The sequence below is a fragment of the Sarcophilus harrisii genome, chromosome 1 (genome assembly GCF_902635505.1).
Source record: "Sarcophilus harrisii chromosome 1, mSarHar1.11, whole genome shotgun sequence".
Classification (NCBI taxonomy): domain Eukaryota; kingdom Metazoa; phylum Chordata; class Mammalia; order Dasyuromorphia; family Dasyuridae; genus Sarcophilus; species Sarcophilus harrisii.
Window position 1 is genome coordinate 706,676,271 of NC_045426.1, and position 27,386 is coordinate 706,703,656.

Here is a 27,386-nt window from a genome sequence, read left to right on the forward strand (position 1 = left end):
AGATGGAACAATGTGGTACCTGGGCCTTTCTCGACAGGAGTCACCAGCTGCACACCACATGGCCCCCCTCCGATGACCAGGACACCCGGGGGTCACCCTCCAGGGCACTGGCAGCAGCTTCCCTCTCAAACGTGTAAGGCTCTTGGGCCGGCCTGGCGGGTCCCCAAAGCCCCCCCCCACCCTGGATGTTGCACAGTTCCCAAGTGCCCGGGAAGCCCCGGCCAGCGCGCCAAAGCAACACGCTCAGTCCTCGGGGAGGGGCAGTGGATGTCTCCCCCTCCCTGGGGCTGCCGTCTCTCCCACCCCCCTCACGAGGCTGGACGCAGACCCAGGAGATGGGGGGGGGGGGGAGGGAGGTGCCGCGGATGGGGAGGACGGGGAGTAGACGAGGCCTTCTCCTGCAGCTCAGTTCATCCACCAAATGTTTATTAAACCCTTAACCTCGTGCAGGGTGGGTCTGGCTGGGTGCTCGGGGAACTACAGGTCAGGGAAGACACAGACAGAGTCCCTGCCCTCGTGGAGCTTACAGTCTAACGGAGGGATGGAAACCGTGAGAGGGGAGGGTTCTGTAAGTGCATCAGAGAGTTACAAAGTGCTCCATGAGGGGGCAAGGGGGAAACCAGGACGGGCTTCCTGGCGGAGTTGGCGTGTTGGAAGTGGGCTTGGAAGGGCGGGTCTGAAGTCGACGAGCAGAAAGGGAAGACATTTCCAGCATTAGGACAGTTGTGAGCAAAGGCACAAGTGTTTAGGAGGCAGCCGCCGGTGAGTCGGGCTGGAGAGTCCCGGGGAGAGGACGGGAACAGGATGGAAGAGGCCAGCCAGGATCCCCCCCCCCCCCTCGTACTGACCGCCACGACCGCCTCTCGCCCCCTTTCGCTTCTAAACTGTCTGCATCGACCACTGGGCCTGGGCCACCACGGCCGGCCCGAGGGGCTTAGCGGTCTTGGGCTGTGAGGGGCCGACGATGCACCCTTGAGAGTAAGTGAGCGAGCGAGTGAGCCCCAGAGCCAGGACGACTGACCTCCACCCCGCCCACGCCCCTGGCTAAGCTGTAAACTCGAGGGCACAAGCCACAGGCTTGGGGACCCCCCGCAATGTGTCCCCCCCGTGGTGCCTAGCACAGTGGTACAGAAACAGGTGAATGAGTGCAGGTGAGGGAGGGGCAGGACTGGGGGAGGGACAAGACTGGGGGTGGAAGCCGTGATGTTGCTGATGGATCCATCTGTTCACCGCCCCCCTGGACCCCCGGACCCCCCCAGATCACCAGACTCTTCTGCCAAGGGGCCTCGGGTGGTGAGATGTGGCTCACAGTTCCACGGCGAGACGCTGGAGGGGCAGGGGCCCCACCGGGACAAATGGGGGAGCCGCCTGCGAGGAGGTGGGGGACCCCCGGCACTTCTCCCGCACCCTGAGCGGCGCAGGGAGAACACAGGATGATGTGGAGAGGAACGGCCATCGATTTCCACTCATGCGGCTCGCCCGACACAAGCCATCCGTCAGGGCCCGCTGGCCTCTTCAGTTAATGGGCTCCCCCCGATCGGGGGAAATAAATCGTCTTCGTCCGTCTGGGATGATTTGTCGGAGCCGGGCTGGCCCAGGCTGGCAGAGCGGCACTAATGGAGTTCAGTCAGCGGCCGCAGCCGGAATTGGCTCCCAGAGACCCTCGGCCTCACGGGGGCTGGGGCCGCAAACCCTGACCGGGTGATTTACTACCGGCCGGGGCCGGGGTGCGGAAGGCGGGAGCGGGCGGTGATTTGTGCCCGGCCCTGCAGTCAGCTCCCACGGACAGACTGGCTGGGGGAGGGCCGGCCTGGAGGGGCCACCCCTGCCCTGCGGCTTTGCTCCCAATCATGGTGGGGGGCGGGGGGGGGCGCTTATTCTTTCCGATTCCCTCCCGTCTGCCTTCCAAGGGGGGTGGAATGCCAAGAGCCCTGACCTGAAGATGGAGGGGCCGGGGTTCCACTCCAGCCCTGAGACTAACCCAGAGGCCGTCTCCTCCCTCTGTGGGCCTCAGTCTGCTCCTCTGTAAAATGGACACAGGATCACCAGGATGACTGAGGATCAAACACAGGAGACAGGACAGGCTTGAGCTCACCGCCGCCCACGGCACGGACCCGAGGGACGGGCGGGAAGGTTTCCTGGCACTGGCTATCGCGGCCACGGGCCCAGGAGCCGGAGGGCGGGATGGCAGGGGCCACTGACCCTGCTGGACAATGCCCAATGGCTTCGGAGTTTATTTGTGGGTCTTATGTACAGAATGCTCGCCACTCTGGGAGAGGAGGCCCGGCTGCGCCCTGCGTGAGGAGGGGGCCCGTCCATGGCACGGGGATCGCCGGCCTGGAGTCGGGTCACTGGGGATAAGGCACTCGGTGGTCAGAGAGAGGAGTCGTGGCGTCGGCCGCCGGCCCGGGCTCACCTATGGGGCCGATGCCCTCCTCCGGGGCCCACGCGGCTGACACGTCATGGAGGGGAAGACAACGAGCTCTCTCGCCTTGGGTTCGAGGGACAGTTGGTAGGGAGGCCTGCGGGAGGATCAGGATCCCAAATGGCCCTGGGTCCTATGCTTTGGCTAGAGGGGAGGGGAGGGGGGAGGAGGGGGCCGCTCTCAGGATGGGATCATGCCCTTGGTCCTCTTCCTGTCAGCCATGAGCCGCCGGTTGTGATTGGCCCTCGCCCCCTTGTTGGCTTCCTTCCTCCGGCGCTCCTGGGTGGTCTCCCGGCTCTGCCCGTGCCCCCGCGGGTTGCCGGTGACGGCCGAGGAGCCATCGTACCTGTACCTGGGCAAGAAAGGAGCCGTCAGCCCCCGCCCCGAGGCTAGCGACTAGATTGGGGGCCCGTGGGAGGGGAGAGGGGTGTAGGTCAGAAAGGGGGGGCTGCCATGGGGGGGCTTTCCCTCCCCAGGCGGGCAATCCCCACTCCAAGAGGCCCCTGAGGGAGCCGGATCAGGTTCCCCCCACCCACCCCACCCACCCCAGTCCCAGTGACTCACCCTTTCCGGGCGAGGTAGGCCATCCTCTGGGCCTCGGCACGCTCCCTCAGCACTGCTGGATCCTGGACAAAATGGTCCGGCTGCGGGGGAGGGGGACACGGTTTGGAGCCATAGAACAGGACTTCTTCCTGGCACGAGGTCATTAGCCCCAAGTCCCCGAGGAGGCCCAGGACCCCCAGCAGGTCCCAGGACTGGGAGTAAGTGCTCTGTTAAGAGCTCCCCTGACCCCCCCGACCCCCAACCCCCCATTCACAACTTTTTGGTTGAGAGGGGGAGTTATTTAAGGGCCCGCTTGTGGCAGGGGGCCCAAAAGAGACCCGGGGCCGCTCATTTTACAGATGAGGAAACTGAGGTCTGGAAGCCTTTGGCCAGAGCCGCCCCACGGGGAGCCCCCCTCTCACTTGTACCTCACAACCACCCTGGGAGGAAAGGGCCCCGATTATCCCTGTTGACACAGATGAGGAAACCGTTAGGTGAGTAAGCGATTTAAACCAAACAGAAGCTGGCAGGGTCAGAGGTGGGAGCCAAGCTCAGCCTCCCCCCAAAACGAGACCAGATGGTGAAAGTGCTCAGCACAGTAGGTGCTCAATCAGTGCTGATTCCTGTCCCACCTTGGTCCAGCACCGAGAATCTGGTCCCATGGCAGCACCTTGGACAACTCCCTCACCAACCTAAGGAAGGGCCCCTAAGGATCCCTCCCAGCTACCACAGGCCGTGCACCCAAGGGGCCGAGGTCACCTGCCCCTGTTGTGGGTCACCATCAGGGGTCTGGGGCTCCTCTGGGCCACGCTCGCTGTCACAGCCCGGCCCTCCCCCATGACCCCCACCCCCCTGAGGGCTGGCCCGGAGAATGGCCGAGGGGCCCTCAGGGACCCTCCATTTTACAGCAGAGAATGTGGAAGCTCAAGAGGACAGGGTACCTTGGGGCCTTCTTCTTCAGCCTCTTCCTCTTCTTCCTCCTCCTCCTCCTCTAGCCCCTCATGAGGCACTTTGGTTCTCAGCACCTGGGGGGTGGTGAACGGCCTGAGGGGTTTGAGAAGAAACGACAGTTGTCCCCACCCGGCCAGGTTTCCCCCATCCCGGGAGTGGGTGTTTTTTCCCCCCCCCGGTTCGTCCCCTCGGTTGGGTAAGGCTGTGTAGTCGCCGTGTTGGCCCACCTGTTGCCCGCTAGTATGTGCTTCCCCTTTGGTGCCCGCCCGAGAGGGGGGATCCCTGACGTCCCTTCCACCACCACCTGTATGGTGTGTGCCCTTTGTTGGACCCCGCTTTTTCACAGGTGGGTGTTCCCCCTTCCTGGGGGGGGAAGGGTGCGGGTGCTCAGGGGAGGGAATGGGCAGATGGGGTGAGAGGGGGGGATGGGGGTGGGAGGAGGGGGTTTGGTACCCAACCCTGATGGGGAAGGACAGGGGTTCCCGGGGAGGTCCCGGAGTTGTGTTTTGAAAGGGGCCCTGTCGGGGACGGGGGGGGTTTTTCCTGGGAGTGCCCTGTGTGGTGAGTTTGGGGGGAGGGATTGGGAGACGGGTGGGGGAGGAGGGTTTGTATTTTTTTAGGGTGTATTGTTTTCTTTCCCTGTTTTTGTTTCCCTGTTTTGTTTTCTTTGGGGATGGGCCATGGGATAAAAGGTTGGTCCGTGGGTGTGTTGCCTGGGGTGATGTTCTGCCTGGGTTTGGGTGGGCCAGAGTGAGGGGCCTCGGGCCACCTCCTCCCCGGGCAGAGCCCTCAGGTGTCCCGGGGAGGGCCAGGGGTCAATCTGGGCCTCAGAATCCCAGAGGCCCTTTGGGCCTGGAAGACACCAGTCATGGGCCTTCTCCGGCAACACCCGCCTTTCGGGTGGGGAATTGGGCAAGCGGATGATTGGCGGAGCGGGGGGAAGGGCTGCCCTAGCACCAGTGAGCCCCTGTCTCTAAGACGCCCACTGACCCTGAGCCAAAAGGGACCTCAGAGGTCGGCTGGGTCACCCTCCCTTTGGGATAGGGATGGGGTGCCGGGGCCCCCTTCTCGGGGTCTCACCTCCTGCCCCTTTTGCCCACGCACAGGTCCACGTGTCCCTGGAACGTAAATGTGTTCTGGAAAACGTTGGGCGGGAAGAAGGGGTGGGTGGGCCATCTGTGGGGAGAGAGGGCCCATGAGCTAGGGGCCGGTCCAGGTCCCCTCCCGCCCTGGGGGGCAGCGACCCCCTGGGGCCACAGATTCTGAAGCCGCCCTAGCCCCCAGGATGGGCCGGGGGGCGGCCCCCCTTTTGCCAAAGCCAGGGGTTCTGCCCATCGTCCGGCCCCGGGCTCACGCCGGGGACCCAGTGCCCAGCCAGGCCCCCGAGGCCTCTCCTCCGCAATGAAGTGAGAGGCCTGGTGTGCGTGGGACGGGCCCGGGAAGGGCCGGGACAGACCGGCCTGGGGATTCCCAAGAGCTGATCCCAGGCCCCGAGTCCCACACTCCCATTTTACAGGAGAGAACGGAGGCCACAGGGGTGAGGAGGCCCGCTCAAGCTCTCAGGGCAGTGTGTGGCAGCTCGGACCCCGGGCCCTGAGCCCCGGTCTGCCCGGCTCCCGGGAGGCAGAAGGGAAGCCCAGCTCAGGAAGGGGGCAGTGGGGGACACGTGATGCCCCCTAGCGGCCTCCCTGTGCCCTTCCTGAGATGAGGAAGCCGAGACCGTGGAGCGGACAGCTCCAACCTCAGCTCCAGCCTCAGCTCTCTCAGGAGAAGGAGCCGGCTCCCGCCTTTGAGGGACTGAGTGTGGCCGAGACTTGGGCCTTGGTCTGTATCCCTAAAATGGGAGCTGGACTGGCTCTGACATCCTTGATCTGTTGTGTGTCCAGGCCCCTCCATTAGCAGCCGAGGCCTTGGGGCCCCTTAGGGCCCCTCCTTAACCAGCCGAGGCCGGGGACCTCCACCCAGGACCCCGACTTTCAGGCCCCACAACACTCAGGGTGACAAAGACAGTCCATCAGAGCCAGAAGCCGAGCACGATGGTCACTCTGGTCCCCTTCAGACTTGGATCTTGGGATCCACACTGCGGGTACTGTGGACCAGGGCAGCCTCAGAGCTCCGGAGGAGCTGCCTCTGCCTGGACCAGGAGAGCCCTGCCCAGTCACTGCTGCCCCCCAAGCCGGACCCCAGGCTCTGAGCGGCCGCCCCTCCCCTCCCCCACATACCTGTTCAAGGAACGATCCAGGGAGCTCAGGGCCGGGGCCAGCCCCTCCTCCAGGATGTTGTTGATCACCTGCTCGGCGCTGTAGTCGTAATGCTCCAGACAGGCCAGGATGAAGCCCTCGCCCAGGTCCGGCAGCAGGTCCTTCACCTGCGAGATCAGGGGTCCAGCCCACCCGAGATCGGGGGGCGGGGTGGGCTGCGCGCCGCCACCGGGAGAGCAGGGAATGAGGGCGCTGGCGGGGTGGCCCAGGGACCCGCTGGTGAGAAGGTGAGGCAGGGGGGGTTGAGCCGTGAGCCCGTGGCCCGGGCCCGCCGGTCCTTTTTCCTCATCGGGTGAGGTGATTCCCAGCGCCCGCCGGGGTGGGGAAGGGGGAGGGGGGCCTCGGGGCCCAGAAAGCGAATTTGCCCTGATGGTTTGACCCTCCAACTGACTTGGAAAAGGGGTATTCAAAAGGGCCTCTCCATGACCAGCTGGCCCGGGCCTCCTGGAGGCCGGACATGGGTAATTGTGCAGAGATGGGAGATCTCCCCTGCAGCAACTCCAACCTAGGGCCTCCCTTCACAGGGCCTCAGTTTCCCCTTCTGTAATTAGGAGGATCGACCTTAAATTCATAATCCATTGATTCTGTGAGACACGGGACCCTTCACTTCCCTGTTTCTTCATCTCTAAAATGGGCTCTCTGGTCCCTGGGCATCCTTGCTCTAGTGTCACAATTTCTTTGGGTCCCAGTTTCCTCTTTAGAGGAGGGGGCTCCCTGAAGATCCTGACCAGGGAGAGCAGCAGAAACCCCGGGATGGACCTTCTCAGCCTCCCACCCACCTCCTCCTCCTCCTCTGTCTTCAGGCGTGTCGGGGCTGCTCCAGGGCCTGGCTCTGGGCCTGCGGGCTGCTCGGGAGCCTTGGACGGTGGCAAGTCCTTGACCACGGCAGCTTTCCTCCTGTCCACCCCTTCCCAAGCGCCTTCCACAGCCTGCAGGATGTAGGCGGTCCGGGTCTCATCCCTGGGGGCACCTGTTAAGGGCATCTGGCCCACTGTTTCCTCAGGGGTCGAGGGCTTGGGCACACTGTGCTCCTATCTAGGTGGTCAGGCAGCTCAGGGGGTAGAGCAGTGGGCTGGAGTCAGGAAGACTCGAGTTCAAATTTTATCTCAGACATTTAATGCCTGTATGACCAGTTTGCCTCAGTTTACCTCATCTGCAAAACGGGGGTGACAATTACTCCCCCCCCACCTCACGAGGTCATGGGACTTGAATGAGATCATACAGGTCACAAACTCTGCAGTCCTTAACCGCCATCGAAAAGCTGCCTACTCTGGTCCTTCAGTCACCGGGGGTCATAACTTTCCAGGATAATGGGCAGAAATGGTGGCCATACTGGAAGTGTTCCAGCAGGGCCCTCGCAGGAGGGGCAGCCGCCAAGCAGGGAGCAGGAAGCCCACTGGCAGTAAGGAGCCAAGACAAGTCCCCCTTTATGGCCGAGCCGGGGGCCATGGCAGAGGGCGCCTTTCTTTTCTAACCAAACCACTTGGGGGCTTTGGACAAAGGGCTGGCTGTCGCCCGGGCATATGTGCAGCGGCTCCAGCCTGACGCGGCAGCGTCCAGAGCTCGGCCCAGTTCTCCACGGGGTCCCCGCCCTCCAGGGACGACCCTCCCTCTGGCAGTGGAAGGATACAAGGCCGAAGACGCCTGCTGCAGCAAACTCACGTCGTCTGCCACCGGGAAGAGCTCGTCGTAATCTCGGAGAAACCTGCCAGGCCCAAAGTCCGGGTGACCGGGGAGGCGGGAATCCGGACACCAGCCCACAAACTCGGGGGGCGGCTAGAGACTCCACCAGCCCCTCCCAGTGCCCACCAACAGGTGGACATGGACAAACCATCCCAGGAACTAGATCAGGGGTCAAGAGATCAGGGGTCAACCCCAGAATACCCACACTGGCCCATCATCAACGGTAGCAACAGCCAGCTCCCATAATACTCTGCAAATGTCTGCTCCGCCCAACCTCCCGGGGAGATGCTATCTTGCCCATTTTATGGATGAGGTAGACAAGGCCAGTTCACCCAGTGTGTGTGTGTGTGGGGCGGGGCCGGGCCAGGCGCTGCCCTCACCTCTTTTCCTGCAGCACTGAGCTGAAGAGCTGAAGAAAGTCCTCAATAAAGGGCTGGATGTTGTCGCAGCTGCACAGGCAGAGGAAGACAGGCGTGAGGTCTGCCCGCTGGAGCCACCCCCAGCTCCCAGCCCCCGGCCTTCACCCGCTAACACTGGGACCTGATTGTAGACAGGCCCGGGCTCCTGGTCGCTGCCGCAGGGGAGGATGGGAAAGGGAAGGAGATGGACCAAGCAGCAGCAACGCTGCTGAGTGGCCCAGGCGGCATTCCCCCCATCCCCCAGGATGCTCCCCTGGACTTATACCTCCCCCCCCACCCCCATCTTCCACCTGCTGAAGGCTTCTCCTGCTCTTTCCTCCTAGGAGCCCCCACCCCGGCCCGGCTCTCTCCTTTCACTGTGCCACACCCGGGACCCCCAGGATGGCATCTCTCACCCCCGCTGGGAGCCCCTGAACGGCCAGATAAGGAGGTACCTGCTTTCCAAGATGGGGAGCAGGCAGATCTGGTAAATGAGGATATGGAAAACTTCCACCAGCTTCTTCCGGGAATGGGACAGTCTCTGCCACAGGTCAGCCAGCAACCTGAGAAAAGGAAGGAGGCGAGGGAAGTGTGGGAAGCCCTCCGGGCGCGCAACCACGGGGAAGCGAGCAGCACCGGGCAGCGAGACGCGGCGACCACCACGGAATCGGAAAGAAAGAAAACAGGTGAAGAGGAGGCGGCCGCTGCGGGCGCCTGGGCCCGGCCCAAAGGACAGAGAAGAGAAGTCACCTCCCTTCCTGGCAGAGGTGGAGGCCTACGGCCGCGGAGCACGTGCACAGCGTCAGGCTGGAGAGCTCCGCTCAACCGGCTCTCGCTCCTTTTATTCTCTGTTAAAAGGGCGCCCCTCTGTATTGGGGGATATAGCTGATGAGAAAACAAAAGACAGCCATGTTATTCAGGAAAAGGATCCGAGGGCAAAGCGAGGAGGGGGAAGGGCTGGAGGAGCCCAGGAGGAGGGCGATTTTCCAAGACTCCTCCTGAACCGAGCACGGGCCTCTCGCACCCCACTGGACGGGATCCGGGGCCCGGGGAGGCAGAGGGACTTGGCAAAGGGCTCAAACCCAGCCCAGGGGGCTACCTGGAGAGGCCAGGGCCTGGCTTGAGCGGCAGGTGTATCCAGAGGCGCTGAGATGAGCTGTGGACAGAGCAGGGCAGGGGGGGAGCCTGGGCAGGAGTCCCTGCTCAGCCACTGTGGCTCGGAGACTGTGGACAAGTTTTCTCCTTTATGCTCGTTCACAAAGGGCGCGCGGGGTAGGGAGATGGGGGGGGCGGGGGGGGAGGAGAAGGAAGGGGGAGAGAAAGAGGAAAGGAGGGAGGGGAGAGAAAGGGAGCACGAGGCAGCTGAGCGCAGGAAGGCACCTCTTGGGGACAGACCATCTACCCCCTAGAAGACCAGGGGGTTGGTCTGGCTTCCAGGCCCTGTCCCACACCCTCCCGGGTAGCTCTCCGCTGCCTTCATCTCCGACGTGAAGGCTCTGGCCGACAGGCTTGGGAGGCTACAGCTTGTCTCTTGGGAGCTGGAGTCAGCCCACCAGTCCCCACCAGGCTGACCTCTGCCCTCACTTGGCCCGGTCTCTAAGGTTCCTCCTGGTTCCGGATCCGGTCATGTGACCTATCCAAGGAGGGTATGGCCACACCCCCAGCCTCACCCTCACGGAGGCGCAGAGCGCCTGGTTATTCTGCCAGTGGCGCAGCCATCCTTACTTGCTATCCTCCCGCCTCCTCTTCTTGATTGCAGCTTCCAGCTCAGGAATCGACACCTCATAGAAGGAAGCCAATCTGTGGAGGGCACGGGAAGGGTGAGAGTGGGCACCCCGGTCACCCAGCCAGTGACCCCACACTCCCGCGGCACCCAGCAGGAGCCTCGAAGGCAGGGGCAGGCAAAAGTTACCCACTGCCCTCCTCCAGAAAAGACAAGGGGGAGGCTCATCCACCAATCGATCAACCCACCAAAGCAGCCCCACTTTTGTCCCCGGGCCCTCTTCCCTCCAATTCCGTCCCTTGCCTTTGGTCAGTCACAAGCTGAGAGCTACAATGACTTCCTACTACTCTGTAGCTCCAGGAGGAACTCCTCTGCCTGGGGTGGCTCCTGGACTTCCAACTGCAGTGAGATTACACGCTCATCCCAGTTAGGGGAACCCCAATGGTCCCACCCGGCTCTAAATCTGGGGCCCTCTGTGCGAGGGCCCAAAGGATGCCCTAAGCCCCAGGAGCTCTCTGTTCTAAGTAGGTGGCTCAGGACTGGCTTAAATGTGTTCCATGGCCCTGGCAGAGCGAGGACCCTTTCTTTGTGCTATAACTAAGGGTCAGTCTTACAGTGAGGTACAGGCCTTACAGTGAGGGAGCAGAGGCAATACACAAGCACTTTATTTCTTCCAAGCAGAAGGCCAAAGCACTGGCCCCAAGTGGGCCCCGAGCCTGGAAGACCACAAGGGACAGGCACGAGGCTCCAGCAGATTTCCGACCTTATTGGCCAGGGCCGAACCTAGCAGGGTAAACCTGAAGGCCCCTCCCTTACAGGCCAGGGCAGAAGCAGGGCAGAGGCCCCTGGCCCCAAGCACATACCTGGAACAGAAGTCATGCTTTTGGAAGGTCTGGCAAGCCAATGGGAAGACATCCAAAAAGGCCCACAGGGTGGTAGCAGTATCACACAAGTAGAGGACCACATCCCTCAATTCCTGGCAATAGAAAGGAACCCAGCGTTAGCCCCCAAGGATCAGAAGTCACCTTTACAGTCATCGAGAAGTCTATGGCGGTAAGGGAGAAGGCTGGAGGCCTCCATCAGGGCTAATAAGCAGCCCCTGAGGGAAGGAAGCAGGAGACACAGAGGTGAGTCTCAAATTTATCATCAACAATAGTGACCTTGGAAGAGTTACCGTCAGTGTGGTAGAAGCAAGACTGCACTCAAGGTCAGGAGGTGAGGGGATCTAATCCTGGCTTACAAAATCACCAAAGCTCAGTGTCAATCAGCATTTCCTAAGCGCTTACTATGCTTCAGGCACCATGCCAGCTGCCGAGGACATCGAGAACTGCTCAAGCCCTACCTTGGTGGGGCTTTTACTCTAATTGGACAATCAGTATAGACTGTTGATAGATACAAATCCCTACGCTTTGTTAGATGACACTAATTAGGAACCTCCTCTCTCTGAGTTGCAATTTTCTCATCTGTAAGACGGGTTATTAGCCCTGGAGAGGTAATGAGAGACGGCAGACATGGGGCAGTCCTTGAGTCTGGACAACCAGGGGTCATCCTAGCTTCTGACGTAGGTCGGCTGTATGACCATGGGTGAAGTCACCGAATGTCTCAGTGACCCCAGGCAACTTTCTAAGATGAAAAATTACACGAGTTATCATCTGCACGGGTAGATGGTCTAGGAGCTCCCTACTGATGAAATCAATCAGTCAACATTTATTAAGCACCTAATGTGTGCCTTAGACTGTGCTAATCACTGGGAGCACAAAAAAGAAGCAAAAGTTCACAATGCAATGAGGAAGAAAATATGCCAATAAGTATATACAAAGTAAGTTCTATACGGGATAAATAGGAAATAATAAATCCAAGGAAGGCACTGGTATTAACAGAGATTGCGGAAGGCTTCCTGTAGGAGGTGGGATTTTAGTTGGGGTTCAAAGGAAGACAGGGAGGTCACTAGTTAAAGCAGAGGAGGAAGTGCCTTCAGGTATGGGAAATGGCCAGAGGAAATGCTTGGATTGAGGAGATGGAGAGTCTTGTTCTTCAGGTCAAGGGCACTGGATTAAAGAATAGTATTGGAGCATAAGGTGAAAGAAGAGTGGAAAGGGAGGAGAAGGTTGGGTTGTAGAAGGCTTTGAAGGCTAACCAGAGCATTTTGGAGGCCACAGGGAACCAATGAAGTTTACTGAGTAGGGGATTAGCAGAATGGAGAATGTCCTGGAGTGGGGAGAGACTTGAGGCAGGCAGAACTCTCACCTCCAGCACTACTGCAATGGTCCAGATATAAGGTGATGATGGTCTGGACCAGAATGTGGCGGCCTTACAGGTGAGAAGGGAATGAAAGAGATGCTGCAGTGGAGAAATCAACAAGAGATGCTGCAGTGACAAAACTGACAAGAGATGCTGCAGAGATGGAATTGACAAGAGATGTTGCAGAGGTGGAATTGACAAGAGATGCTGCAGAGGTGAACGACAAGAGATGCTGCAGCATTGGAATCAACAAGAGATGCTGCAGAGGTAGAATCGAGAAGAGATGCTGCAGAGGTGGAATCAACAAGAGGTGTTGCAGAGGTGGAATTGACAAGAGATGCTTCAGACATGAAATCAACAGGCCTTGGTACCATATTGGATTTGGGGGATGAGTGATGGTGAAGACTCATAACTGACTCCTGAGCTGGGAGCCCAGGAATGGGAAGAAGCTTTAGTGACAGAGAAGGGAGGAAGATGAGGAGGCTTCTGAGGGAAATCATAGGAATAGTCTCCAGTATCTAGACAAAGTAGGTATTTAATAAATGCTTTCTTCCCAGGCTTAGCTCACCTGTCCCCTTCCTTCCCGAGGCTTTTCTTGATCTTGTCCATCACCACAAAGTCCTTGGCATCTTATATTTTTACCTATCCCCCAATAGAATGTATGCTCCTCCAGGGTAGGGAAGGTTAATTTTTTTATGTGGATGTCCCCAGTGCCTGGCATACAGTTGGGACATATTAAATGCATGCTTATAGATTGGTGGCAGCAGCTAGCAAATGAGAGTTATTCGATGAGTTGCACTAATTTTTCCGCTGTCACATCATTAACGTGGGGACAATAGCTGTGAAATCATGGGATAAGCCCTTTGCCCTTAAAGACCTAGATTTCCTCATGTGTATAATAGGAAGGTTAAAGGGGATGCCTCAAGGGGCCTCTCTGTCAAGAGCTATAGGACATGGAGATGTCCGAGGGATTTGGGCAATCTGGGACGCCCCCGCCTGGCCTGGGGATGACCTTCGTGAGAGGGCCTCCTGAAACCACTTCCTATGCTCCAGGCCGTGACCTGTAACAAACAAAGCCCACTGGGAGAAGTCACTTAAAAGAGGTCAACAAAGGCCCACGTGAACAAGAAGCAAAGCCAGTCAATGTGGAGGGATGGAGTGACCCATAACGGCCAGCCTGGGGGCACTCCTGATGGAGAGACTGACAGAGATCCCAAAACCCAGAGGGGGCCCTGCCTCCCCCAAAATCCAAAGAAAAGTTATAGGAAGATGTGGCCGAGCCATATAGTATGGGCAGGGATAGATGGGCTGCAATCTGCCTCACTGAAGGGAACACCCACATCCCTGAGCTCACATCTCTGTGCCTTGCCACCCCAGGGCTAAGCACATGGGAAAGCCTTGTGGAATGAGTGAATCCTTTTGCTGAGTTACCGATCTTGTGAGGAAAGTGGGGTTACCCTCATTTTAGAGATAAGAAGGAGAGAGAGGGAAGTCTTTCAGACTCAAGCAGAACAGGTAAGCTCTAAAGGCCGGGGCGGCCAGGAACGGCCAGAGCCATGAGCAAGGGCAGAGTGCCCAAGCCCGAGGGGCAGGCGAGCTCACCTGGAGAGGCATGGCGCTGGGGGTCATCCTGACTTTCTCTTCCAGTTTCTGGGGCTCGTTGGAGGCCCCTTCACTCTGCAGGCCACACTGCTGGAGGATATTGCTGAAAACCTGAGGAAGAAGCACTCCCTCAATCAGCCCACTCGCACAAGCCCAGGGTTGGGAAGAGCAGCCAAGGCCTTCAGAGGTCACCAGTCCTTCTCCCCATTTTACAGAGGAGAAAACAGCCCGAGAGTAAATTGGCTTGTTCATGGTCAGCCAGAGTTAGGATCTGCCTCCAGTCTTCCCCATCTGCCCCTGGGGATTTGCTTTTACTGGCAAAGAGGTGGCAAGGGAGGGCCGGCAGCCAGACTCACTTTGGGGCAAAGCCGGTGCGGCCTGATGGGAGATCACTTGGTTGAGCACAGAAGCTGCCTGGCGCCTTGGGCCCTGGGTCTGGTCTCGGCCCCCAGGGGGAATGGGCTTCCTGCCCAACTGCCAGTAGGTCCTGGTGAAGGAGCCTGGCTGGCAGATGGCCGGGGACAGGCCTGGGCAGAAGCTTTCTGCCCCTGTACTTGCGGGGACAAGGCCATCGGCAGGAAGGGACTCGGCCTTGCTTTCAGAGACCGGCCCTGCCACAGCCTTCCTCCCCACCCTCACCCCATAGGAGGCAGAGCCAATACCTGAAGGATAGTGGGCACAGTTTCATCCAGGTCACTGTAGTAACTCGGCTGCTGAATAAAGATGTTTTCTAAAAGAAGGGAGGGGGGGGATGGCTGTTAGTGTGTCTCAGGGCCTCAGTTCCCTCCTTAATGGGCCCCTGGGCTAAGGGCCAGTCGGTTTGCACTGGCTTGGCCGGTCCAGCATCGGGGCCTGTGACTTCCAGCAACTGGCACATAAGGGGTGCTTCCTACGTGCCTGCTGGATGGCGTGTCTGGGGCCTGAGGTTCCTGCATTTAGCTGGTTAACCCTTCCCATGTCCTTCCCATCAGGTGGCCTGGCACTGACACTCCCAATGGCGCTGGGCCCTGTGCAACCAGCCTGGCTGTGGATGATGCTGTCAGTCACTCAGGAGAACAAGCAGATATGATCTCTCTGCTCAAAAAACCTGGAGGCCTCAGCGCGCCCTCCTGTCAAGCTCGCCTGAGAGGGAGCGCACGCTCTTGGCCCGCCCTGCCCCAGCTCTGATCTAAGGCCCAGCATGGCAAGGGAGGGCCTAGGGAACAAAGGGAGGGAGGCAGCTTCACAGAGCCCACAATCCCCCTCTCTAAAGGATGCAAATGGGCGGATGGAGACCAGAGGCCAGAGTTACAGCTCTAATGAGCAAGAGTGAGCAAGGCAGGAAAATCTCAGCACTCTGGGGAACACAAGGAGCCCCCACCTGGATCCTGGGACATCTGGAGAGGCTGGCCAGAGCGGGCTCCGAAGGGCGTGCTCCCCTCTGACTTTCCCTGACCTTGAGCAGTTTGCTCTGAGTAGCTGCGACACTGCCCCCGCAATCTACTGCAGGGATGCTTTGGAGATGAATGAGGGAACAGGCTAGACAGATGAGTAAGCCTCAGCCGGAGAAGCTGGGGACAGGCAGCAGGCAAGGTTGGGGAATTGGAGGGCGCCCGGTGACTGCAGAGCCAGGCTGCTCAGACTTCTCCGTCTGCCTCCCCTGCCCCTTGTGGGGTTAGGGCAGAGGATGGGAGGGAGGGGTGGCAGGGCCTGGCATACAGTAAGCACTTAATGAATGCCTGCGATTGACTCATCTGAACGGCCGGGGTGAGGCTCATGAGATCTCTCCAGCCCCCTCATCACCTGACCCTGAATCTCAAGTGTCTTCAGCTGTGCAGACCAGGTGATAGCACATGTAAGGGCACAGCAGAGCCCGAGAAGGACAGGACGGGCCAGAGGGCGGCCTCAGACTAGCAGGCTCCGACACAGACTGGCCGGGTGACGTTACACGAGTCATTGCCCCATGGGGCAGAGCCGTTGTCCCAAAGGGAAAGCATCTGGGTAATGGTCGGTGCCCAGGGCTGGGGGCTCCATCCCACTGTTAACCTGGCCACTGCTGCCAGCTCTTCCTGGCTGTTCTGCCACCCACCCAGCGACGCTACCATGACCTCTCTGCACCCATCCCTCGCCCGGGCTCGCCACGTGGGCTGCCCACATTTCCTCCATGCCGAGAGGGGGATGCTGCTGGCCTGGAGCCTGTGAGGCTCATGGAACTCAGGCACCTGCCCAGTTCGCCCGCAGTCCGTGTCGGAGGCTGGATCTGAATCCTGATCCTTTCGGGCCCAAGCTCAGGTCTCTGCCTGCTCCGGCGCTCTCTGCCCACCACTCCCTGGCTCCCGGCTCCCGGACCTGCCCCACCTCCTGAGCTGAGTCACTGGGTGTTCCCAGATCAGTGCCACCGACCAGCCTGTGTCACAGCAGAGAGCCTGGCAGATGGTCTCTGGCAGCCGATAAAGGAACCTCGAGGGCAGAATCACGCCTTGGGGGCTCCTGCGGAAGACTGTGAAGAGCCCACTTTCCTCTATCTCTTTCACAGGGAAGGCAGGGCTCTCGCTCAGCCATTGGCCACGGCCACGATCTTGACCCCAGGCTGAGACTGCGTGAACTTGCCACCTGCCAGGTGTCCCAAAGGGCACCCACGTCCTCATGCACTTGTGCCGGGTCCCAATGCCCAGGCCCTGAGCTGGGAGCCCCCCTTTCCTGCACGCCCCTCCCATGGGGATCTTGTGACTCCTTTCCTGGGCGCGCCCCCTCCCCCAGAGCAGGAGCAGTTTCACAGTCCTCCACCAATGGAGTCTACAACTGGAAGGGAGCTCAGAGAGCCTCCAGGCTGGTTTCTGAGTTGTTTCCTCCCTGGAGGTCCTGATACCAGTGAAAGCCCAGCTCCAGAAAGGACATAGAAGTGCGTGGCCCCGGTCCCACCGCCAGGACTTAAAAGGCGGGGCTTCCTGACTCTGTCCAGCACCTCACACTGCCCCCAGGGCACTGACCACCAGCACGGGCTTCCCTTTAATGCCATGGCCTAGGAGGAAAGGACCAGACCTGTGATCTCACTGGCACAGGGCTCTCCCACTCAGAAAGGCGGGTCAGCCGCAGTCTCACAACCAAGAGGCCGGAACACGGTCTGGACCTTGCTGAGGGTCCTAGGACCAAGCCGGAGCCTGGGCACCCTGACTTTGAGGCCAGCTCTCTCTGTCCCCCTCCGACTCGGGGGTCTGCGGACCCCAATTTGTCAGGCCCGTGCCCCGGCCCACTAGTGACTCGTCCCCTGCACCCAGCCCCTCGTTCCTTGGGCTTTACTAACCAATCATTTTCTGCAGCAGGGGCTGGTTGCCCTTTCCGAAGAGCACACACAAGTCCAGCATCTTTGGGATGTCAAAGAGGAAGTTATTATAGAGGATTTCTCCAAAAGCACATGGGGAAATGAAGTGATCCTATGGGGGAGGGAAAAGGCTCAATTAGCAGAAGAAAGCCGGAACCGCTGCGTTCCCCGACGTCTGCAGCCAGGAGGCCTCTGAGTTCCACTGATGGAACCTCGGTGGGGAAAGCCGACCTGGGTTTGTTGCTGCTCGGCAGACGCCCAGAACCAAAGGTGGGGAGAGGCAAAGCGAGCACCCGAGATGGCCCCACTCCTGGGGCCCCCAGGGCGGCTCAGCCAACGGCCTTCCCGGGAAGGGGACACACTCACTTTGGATTCTTTATGTGTGGACATGCGGAGGAAGGTGAGGAAGACACTGCGATGGAGGCGCTGTTGCATCTCGCCAACTGCCGAGGGGGGCCCAGCCAGCTCGTCAAACTTGCGGGGGGTGTAGCGCAGGTAGGAGTCCAGGCATTTCTGCAGGCTCTCATCGAAGATCACCTGCTCCCGGACCAAGGGGAAAGGGTAGGTGGGGCACACATCACCCACCCCCGAGACTCAGGGGTTGGAGCCAGGAAGGTGCCAAGTGACCTATCCCAGCATGCCGGGGGGCTCAGGAGGGCGACTGGAGAGAAGGAAGTGCCAGGCCCGGCACTTAGATGAGGAACAGAGCAGAAAGGGTTTGGTAGGGGACTGATCTGGGCTCAAGCCGGCCTCCAGCACCTCCTGGCTGAGTCACTCTGGGCCGAGCCAGACACCCTCCAAGGTTGTGATGGGCAGAAGAGCTGTGCTGAGGGAGGAGTTCCTTCTCCCTGGGAAAACACAGGGCTGGTCCCAAATGGGGGAAATACTTACTTTGTACTAGGATTAAATGAAACAATGTAGCCAAAGAGCTTCACATGTATCAGCTATTATTAAGACTACATATTTAGAAGGGGGAAGACCTTCAAGGATCACCTGCCTAATCCAACCCCCTCATTTAAAAAATGGCTCTGGAGCACCAGCCCTGAAGTCAGGAAGACCTGAGTTCAAATCCCCTGGCTGTGTGACCCTGGGCAAGTCACTTAACCCCAATTACCTCAGCAAAAAAAAAAAAAAAAAAAAAAAAAAAGGCTCTGAAAAGTCAGGTGGCTTGTCCAAGATCAGCTGGCAAGTACAAAGCAGAGACAAGATTTGTACTGGGGTCCTTGGATCTAAGCCCAGCCCTCCCCACAATGCACACAGATGCTGTCTAGGCTGATTTACTTAGGAAACCCCAGGGAATCAACCACAAGATTAACTGAGACAATTAGAATCTTCGATAAAAGCATCAAGATACAAAATAAATGAAAAGCATTAGCATTACTAATTAGTTTTCTCATTATGACTTGTGAGACACAATAATCCCTGCTGTAATTTGCTGCTTAATGTTCAGCCCAACATGTGGAATAAAAACACCACCTGTAAAAACCTTCACAAATCCTTCAAGAAATCCAGTTCCTGTCCCAGAAAGGGGGGGGCCGGGGACGCAGGGCCTACTATGCACCAGGCACTGTGCTCAGTGCTTTACAAATATTTTCTCATTTGATCTTCCCAGCAACCCTGGCGATAAGTGAGGCAGGCAGAGCTGAAGTCACAGAGGGTCACTGAGCCAGGGAATGCCTGGGGCTGGATTTGAATTTGGGTCTCCCTGACTCCAGGCCCACCCTCTGCCTGCTATCGCTCCCTCGAGGACTCAACCCGGAGGAAGTTCGCTTTAAGTGCCAGCGGGTGGTTCTGAGGACAGGCTGTTACCTGGCACCAGAACTTGTTGTGGGGCAGGGCCAGCAGCCAGTCAAGGTCGTCGGCGATGAAGGCGGCCCGTTCCAGGTACTCGTCCACCTGCGCGGGGGAGTTGTCTGCAGGCGGGGGTTTGTACAGCACAAAGCAGCGGTCAGCCTTCTGGTCCGGGTGCTAGGGGCCGAAGAACAAGAGGGACCGTGGGGGAGGTTAGTCGGGCAGGGAGCACCATGGGCAGCCATTACGGCCCTTCGGCTGGGCTGGCTGCTCAGCCTCGTGCTCAGCTCAGCCAGGAAGGATCGAGTTAAGGGGAGCATGGAGGGGATGCGCGCCCATGGCCATGCTCTCCTAGCATGCTTGTCTCTGTGCTAGGAAGGAAGCTGCTTCCTTCAGGGAGGGAAGGAGACCAGACACAGAGATGCAGGGGAAGGCTGGGGAGCAGATGCCAAGGCCCTGCCAGCCAGGCCTCCTGCAGCCCCACCTGCCCAGGAAAGCCTCCATCTATGTCCTATGTCCTCCTATGTCCTCCGCTCTAACTCATTAGCTCTGAGAGGAGAGAAGCCCTGGCTCAGTAATTCCATGAATCCATTGTTTATATCTTTCTCCCACAGAGGAACTATACAACTTTTGTTCCCATAAAGAAGTGGCCTCTGGGGCCAGAGTCCAGCCCAGGCCCAAAAGGAGATACCGTTCCCTTCCAGTGAGCCTCTGGATTCTGCCTCCTGAGGCAGCCGGGGCCACGTTGGGATGACCCACTTCAGGGGATCGAGATGGGTTACGTTGTAGCCTCCCCGCGGCCCTGGCCCGTCCCCACCCACCCTGCTCAGAGCTGTGCCCTTAGAGGGTAAAAAGCTTGGGCCCAATCCTTCTTCCCCACACCAGCTACCATGTTTCCTGAGCCTTCTCCACCAGTTTCTGGAAGCAGTCCCTCGCTCTGGGCCACACAGCTTTGCCAAGATGGAAGGTGGCCCGGGGGGTGGGCAGGCTCAGAGTCAGAGGGATTGAGTTTAGATCTGGCTTACTTCATCCCTCTCAGGCTCAGTTTGCTTCTCTGTAAAATCTCTTCTGGTTCTGGAGCTGGGCTCCCCTGATGGGCTGGGGAAGCTTCTGGTTCTGCCTTCTCCACGTCCCATTCCATCGCATCTCTTCTAGGAGGCCCCCTTCCTCCTCCTCCAACTGGCCAGCCCTCATGACACCATCCATCCTCCACTCCCCAGCTTTCTTCAAAGCTCAGCTCAACTGCCTCCTCCCACATGAGGTTCACCCTGCTCCCCCCCAGCCATGGGTCCCTCTTCCTCAGTTATGCTGCGTTACTAGCTAGCTATTCATAGATGTGGATATGATTTCTCCCACTGGAGTCCCCTCTCAGAGGGTTTCACCTTTGTCTAGGTTCCCAGCACTTAATGATTTTTCAGGGAGCACGTGCTCAGTATCTATTTCTCAGCAAAACCACAAACTCCTTAGAGAAAAGACTAACTTGTTTTTTACTCTTTATCTCGTGGCCGGCTGACAAGTATGGAGCCCAGCAGACTCACACTAGACTATGGAGCCCAGCAGACTCACACTAGACTGAGCACAATCTGGATCAACAGCTGGTAGTTTTTAACTTGCAAACCTGCAGGGTCCCAAGTCCCCCGGCTCACCAGAGCTGGCACTGCCCTCAGCTTGCCCGTCTTGGGATCCTTTTCCGTGATCTGTAGTTCATTCAAGGGCAATGTAGGCATCTTGCTGGGGTCCCCTCCTCCTGAAGGAAAAAAGGAAAGAACAAGAGGGGTCAGCAGGGAGTGAGGCCGGCTCCCATTTTACAAGACTTCCCGGTTTACAAGGCATCCTCCCAAGACCCCCATGTGTGAAGTGTGAGAGAGGAAGAAAGCACAACTTCTGGAGGGGAAGTAACTTGTCCAAGGCCACACAGACAGAGGAAGATCTAATCAGGGCAAACCAAGAAGAGCGAGAAACAATGATTCCGTGGATTGTTCCAATGATAACGTCCTTCAAAAGGCGGAGAACTCCACTAGAGGAAATTCAGTTCTGGGTCTGACTGTTGACAAGAAAGAGGCAGTGGGAAGCTTACAAGGAAGCACCTTTCCATTGTAAATCATGAGAGAGGAGACAAAATTTGAGCCGAGTCTCAATGAATCCTAGATTTCAAGACAGGAATCTCAAAAAGGTTCAGAGAAAGGCTGGATGAATTCTCTGCAGCCCCCTCCAAAGATGAAATTTTGAAGATACACAGAGAAAACAACAAGGAGGAGTTGATAAAGAGAGTAATTCTGGACCCTCCTCTCCAACATGGACTTTAAAAAGATACGTAGAGCAGAGGCAGGCAAGGCATGGAATGGGGATAAGTGAAACAAAACTTATGCAACAAAAAAAGCTCAATGCAGGAGAACACTGGGCTGAATTCTTAAAGGTTAATAAACATGGATAAATGAACCACTTTATATGGTTCAAAAAAATCTACTTTACAGGTTTAAAGATGGAGTGACTAAGCTAACTACCCATATGACAAAGATCTGGCTGTCTTAGTGGAGTAGAAGTTTAATACAAGTAAATAATGTGATGGGGCAGGAAAGAAAGCTGTCGTAACTTCTCTGGCCACATTGAGAGATATGGCAGACCATGAAGGCCATCAATTGTCTCACCACACACTGGTCAAACCCATTCTGGAATGTCGGGGTCAGTTCTGAAGATTACTGGTGAGCAGGCAAGTATCCAGACAACCAGGACCAAGACAAGTCCTTGAACTGTGCTATAAGAACTGATTGGGCACTCGGGAATATTTAGCTTGGAAAAGATGGAAAGGCACAGGACAGCTGTATGGGAAAGGCTGTCCCAGCCAAGAGGGATTGTCCCCTAAGAACCTAACCCCATGCGTGGCAGTTGCAGAAAGGCCGACTTTGGCCTTTTTAATTACACACTGATAGAATGAGCAGCCTGAGGAGTTTTTCAGCAATGCTGGATGGCCACTTGTTGGGAATACAATAGAAAGGATTCCTGCCCCAGTGAAAAATAACACAGTACCAAAGGGATCGGGAAGGTGTCTGAGGGCCCAGGTTCAAATCCCAGCTCAAGGTGACCATGGCCAAGGTCATGGGTTTTAATTACCTCCCTGAGTCTGCTTTCATAAAACGAGTGTGGCTGGACTCTGGCTCTAAATCTATCATCCCTTGTAAAGCTGAGCCTTTGGTCCTCGACAGAAAGACACAGTCCCAAAGCACACACAGAGGAATGGCCGGGGAAGGGCTGCCATCTGCCCAGTAGGCTAGCCCAGTGAGGAGCTCACAGGCCTACTAAAGCCTTGGAGGCGAGGAGCTCACAGGCCTACTAAAGCCTTGGAGGTGAGGAGCTCACAGGCCCAGCAAAGCCTTGGAGGCGAGGAGCTCACAGGCCTACTAAAGCCTTGGAGGTGAGGAGCTCACAGGCCCAGTAAAGCCTTGGAGGTGAGGAGCTCACAGGCCTACTAAAGCCTTGGAGGTGAGGAGCTCACAGGCCCAGTAAAGCCTTGGAGGTGAGGAGCTCACAGGCCTACTAAAGCCTTGGAGGTGGGGAGCTCACAGGCCCACTAAAGCCTTGGAGGTGGGCCATTCTTCCACAAAATGAGGGTGTTGGACTAAGTGGGTTCTAGAATCCCTGCCACCTGCTCTAGATGTTAATCCCAGCTTTCATTTAGATTTCTGAGCATTCCCAAGAAGAATGTAGTCTACAGTAGTAGACCGCATTTCAGGAAATGATTAGTGTTTTAAAAAAGACTTAAATAAAGTGATTTGGGACGGCAGAGGCAGGAAGGGGAGGTTCCAGCTTTCCAAAGATTTATAAAAGGGACTTGAGCAGCCATCTACTTCAATCTCTACCGAAACTCCTATGTCTTCCAAGAAGCGATTTGGTCTGAAGACCTCCAAGGGGGAAGAGTTCGTGATTTCCCCAAAGCAGTGTATTACATGAGGAGATGGCCCTCCTGGGGTGGAAGTGTTTCCTGAAACTCAGCTCTAACCGGCCTCTTTGCAATTTCTACCCATGGTTCCTAGTTCTGGCCAATTAGGTCGATGGAAGCAAGTCTACTTAAAGGAACCCAGGACTGGCACTGGAAGGGACCTCGGAGGCCAAAGAATTTGGCCCGGGCATTCTTCATGTGGGCTCCACGAACTTGTCTTCAAAAATATTCTGATGACTATTTTTCAATAGACTCCATTTCCTTAGTAATCATATTCTTTTTATTTATTTATTTTTTTTTACATATGTCCATAATACAAAAGGGGGAAGAATCGCTGTACTAGCTATCAGTACTTTTTTTCCCTCTTCCCCATTAAAATGACTATGGGTCACGCATCCAGAGCTCAAGGATCTCTCAAAGGTGTCTGGTCTTACGACCTTATGTTACAAAGAACGAAACTGAGGTCCACAAAGGATGGGTGATGGAGCTAAGATTGGAAGCCTAATTATCTGACTCCAAAGCCAGTGATTTTCCCATTTACATGACAGGTACTTGCAGACAGCTCCAAGGTCTCCCAAGCTATCTCTTTCTCCAGGCTGACTGCTCCCCATGAACTAAAAGGTTCTGGTTGCCCTCCTCTGGACCCAATCCAGCCTGGCAATACCTTCCTAACTCATGGTACCCAGAACCAAATCCAAACATCCTTACACCATCTAAGCATGGTCACTGGGGCAGAACAGGAGCCCCCCCCCCCAAAATAATTCTAAAAATAGCAGCTAAGAGGGAGAAGGTTCCCAAACATCCCAGGAATGACAATCATTGGTGTTCATTAGCCAACAGGAAGAAGGCCTTCGATGAGACCTCAAAGGCCTCAGGAATGAGAGTGAGTTGCTGGGATTATAAGCCAATAGAACAGGGAATGGCTGACAGGAGAACTGATGGACGGGGCCCACCTTGACATCTGGCCTTTAGTTTTCCTCTCTATAAAATTAGGACATTGCTGCCCACTCACAGCAACACTCTGTGCTTGGAAAAGATTTTATGAAGACAGTGACTACAAACATAAGGACACCGGACTCTGGCCAGTCATCTCAAGGTCTCAAAGCCAATGACCCAACAGGCGCAGGAAACCGGGAGGCCCCACTAGTGGGGCTCTGTAGGAAACAGGAGCCAAACGGCAGGGTCCCCACTGCTTTTGAGAGAAATAAACTGCTTAGTGGTCCTCAAAAAAATAAGATAGACACGAGCCTAGAGCAGCATGGCGTAGCGGAGAGCGGTGCCTGGGCTTTTACCAGCTAGATGGCACTAGCTAAGTCATTGGACCTGACTTTCCATACTTGAAAAGTGAGGAGCTGGACTCCATGACCGCTGAGGTCCCTGCCAGCTCTCTGGTACTGACTGCACGGTCATTAATGAGACGGCAGCTTCTCTGCTCTCAAGGAACTCAAGAGCTGAAGATTCCCGGGGAAGTTCCTCCAAGCCCCAGATGCTGCTCTCCCGTCTCCGGTAATGCCACCAGCCTCGCCACAGGCTGCTCCCTACTCTGGGTTCTGGGCAGCAGAAAGGCTGACGGCAAAAAGGTCTCAATTTTCAGTCAAGACTCAGATTCAAAGTCTGGTTCTGAACAAGTCCCGTCACTTCTCCAGACCCTTGCGTTCATCCGTCTCTCATCTGAGGTGGGAGACGTGGCCTCCAAGGATCACACAGAAGAAATGAATGACACCGTCCCCTTTGGCGGTTAGGACAGGGGGCCTTCACTTCAATCTCACTACTTCTCCTTCCTCTTCTTGGGTCTACAAAGTAGAGCCTTGGACTAGGTGGCCCCCGAGGGCTTCCTGGGCCTCTGCAGCCTCCTTCCATGACCTCCCCTCCCAAGCCAACGGCACAACGCCTGGCACCAAGAATCATAACTAAATAACTGAACACAGGGGTCAAGGTCGAGACCCAGAGGCCGGGACCCGCCCAGAGTCTCCCCTCTAGTGAGGAGGACCGAGTGAGGGCACCAGTCCCGACTCCCTTATGTTAGGAAGAAGGGCGGCCTGACTGAGCGGAGGGAGTTTGGGCAGGACGGGCTCTAAGGGGCCTTGCAGCTCCGAGAGATAATGGGTCGGGGGCGGAGTGGGGGAGCCCCCAGGAACCAGCTCCTCCCATCTGCCCCCCCCCTCCGGTCCCCCTTCCCTTCCTCCAGGCCATTCCGTTGCCTCCTGTCCCCGCCCTCCATTCCACCCATTCGCCCTTCTTACTCCCTCTCCCCTCTCGCTGTTCTAGCTCCTCTCGGGGCCCCCTTCTCGGTCTCTCCCTCCCAATCCCCCCTTCCCCACCGGGTCCGTTCTGTCCCCTCCCCTCCCCGGTTTAGTTTGATCCCCTCCCCCTCTTCTCTTCCCCTCCCCCTGCACTCCATCTCCCTCCAATCCGTTCTATCCCCTTCCCCCCCCCCCCTCGTTCAACCCTTCCTTCTTTCCTCCTCCCCCCCCCCCCCCCCCCACTCCGTTCCCTCCTCTTCCCCTCCCCCTCCATCCCTATCCCTCTCCCTCTTCCATTCCCTCCGCTCCCCTCCCCCCTCCTCGGCTCCGTTCCGCCCCCGCTCCCCCCCCCTCGGCTCCGTTCCGCCCCCGTTCCCGCCCCACTCCGTTCCATCCCCCCCTCCCCCATTCCGCACCAGTCTGCCCCCTGTCCCTTGACCCCATCCCTCCGTCTCTCTCTCTCTCCACTCTAGTCCTTCTCTCTCTCTCCCCCTCCCCCGGCGGGGGGCTCTCCTTTCTCTCTTCCCCTTTCATTTACCCACCCCCTGAAGTGGCCGAGATTGCCTCCCGCTCCCGCTGATGCTCCCGGCGCCGGTTGCCGGTCTTCGGTGTGACAGCTTAGGGCAGAGCCGCCATTTCCGGGGTCACGGAGCTACGGCGCAGGTGCAGGCAGGAAGAGTTCCGGAAGCCCCGCCCCCTCCAGGGACTGCTTCCTTCCCTTCCCTGGCCAGGCCTTCAGGCCCCGCCCCTGCCTCACAACTCCTAAGAGCCCCGCCCCTGCCACGTGCCTGACCGTTTGGACCACGCCCCCTGACTCATAACTCCTGGGGCCCGTCCCTGGAACGGAAACTGAGCATGCGCATTTGCAGAGTGGGAGGCGGGATGTGCGCACACCTACCAGAAAAGGAGTGTTACCTCCAGGGCGGTAGAACTCTGTGTCTCACGGAGCCCAGTGATTGGACAGAGCGGGCCCGTTATTCCCCGGGAAAGAGGCTTCAGGATGGGAAGGGGCTTCCGCCAGTGACCGTTTATATCTGAGGAGGGGGTAGACTTCGAGAGAAGGCCCCCCAGTAGACGCTAGCTGGAGACCCTCCCCGAATCCGCAACGGGAAGGGCCCAGGAGGCTGTCCCGATGAGGCCCCGTGGCCCCTGGGCGGACAAATGGCCTCCCCAGTCGGCCTAAAGACCTAGAGAGATGAGGAGCTCACGATCTCCTAAAATTCCCTGGCCCACTTCGTCCCTGCTCCTGGCTTGTGCACCCCTCCAACTGCTTTCTCCCTCCATCCACGTCCAGTGAAGCATTGATCATGCACCCAGGCTGCCCAATTCTGGTGCCTTCTCTCGGTTAATGTTTCCTATTTACCCTGTATAGAACTTTGTCTGTGCTTGCAGGTTGTCTCTCCCGTTAGATCGGAAGCTCCTCGAGGACAAGGACCATGTTTTTGTATCCCCAGTCCTCCTCACAGTGCCTGGCACATAGCAGATGCTTCCTAAACGTTGATTGATTGCCAGGCACCGGCAGGCTTCAAGCCTTTGGTGATTAATGTTCACAAAAGAATGCTTCCTAGAAAACTGGAGAAAAACAATTTACATCCAATATTTCTGATAAAGGCCTCATTTCTAAAATATATGGTGAATTAACTCAAATTGATAAGAGTCGATAAATGGTCAAAGGATCTAAACAGATTTCAGAGGAAAAAATTAGTCATTTCTAATCATAAGAAAAATGCAATTATCACTATTGATTAGAGAAATTCAAAATAAGACAAACTCTGAGGTACCACTTCACACCTCTCAAATTGGCTAAAATGGCAGGAAAAGATAATGATAAATGTTAGAGGGGACATGGGAAAACTAGGACACAAAATTTTTTGGTAGAGTTGTGAACTGATCCAACCTTTCTGGAGAGCAATTTGGAACTATGCCCCCAAATTATAAACTGTACATACCCTTTAATCCAGCAGTATCCCTATTGGGGTCTGTATCTCAAAGAAATAATTAAAAAAATGTATGTAGAGGCTTTTTTTTTTAATGGCAGTGAACTGGAAACCGAGGGAATGCCCATCAGTTGGGGAATGGCTGAATAAGTTATGGTCTATGTAATGAAATATTGTTCTATAACAAGTATGAACAGGAAAGCCTGGAAAGACTTATAGGAACTGATACAAAGTAAAGTGAGTGTAACCAAGAAAACATTGTATACAGCAACAAGATTATGTGATGATTAACTGTGGTGGACTGGCTCTTTTCCACAATGAAGTGATGCAAGGCAATTCCAATAGACTTG

General features: G+C 57.0%; 1 protein-coding gene across 1 annotated transcript; it reads right to left on the minus strand.

The window, feature by feature from the left end:
* Positions 1-405: 405 nt before the first annotated feature.
* Positions 406-26,539, minus strand: ASCC2 (activating signal cointegrator 1 complex subunit 2). Its single transcript, XM_031948836.1, has 18 exons — positions 26,463-26,539; positions 20,566-20,666; positions 18,938-19,096; positions 17,495-17,665; positions 17,111-17,240; positions 14,490-14,557; positions 13,828-13,938; positions 10,848-10,960; positions 9,987-10,061; positions 8,717-8,824; positions 8,244-8,312; positions 7,811-7,885; positions 6,961-7,140; positions 6,082-6,363; positions 5,000-5,095; positions 3,910-4,282; positions 2,990-3,069; positions 406-2,777 (listed from the first exon to the last, which is right to left on the minus strand). Exons 2-18 carry the CDS (start codon positions 20,644-20,646, stop codon positions 2,606-2,608), a joined length of 2,343 nt encoding a protein of 780 aa, XP_031804696.1. The 5' UTR covers positions 20,647-20,666; positions 26,463-26,539; the 3' UTR covers positions 406-2,605.
* Between the last annotated feature and the right edge of the window lie 847 nt (positions 26,540-27,386).

Bases quoted from the DNA above. Each gene is read 5' to 3' on its own strand.
- ASCC2 (XM_031948836.1), bottom strand. From the start codon at position 20,646: ATGCCTACATTGCCCTTGAATGAACTACAGATCACGGAAAAGGATCCC. The intron at 10,961-13,827 runs GTGAGCTCGCCT...TTCTATTGCCAG, and splicing joins CCAGCGCCATGCCTCTCCAG to GAATTGAGGGATGTGGTCCT. The intron at 10,062-10,847 runs GTATGTGCTTGG...TGCCCTCCACAG, and splicing joins AAGCATGACTTCTGTTCCAG to ATTGGCTTCCTTCTATGAGG.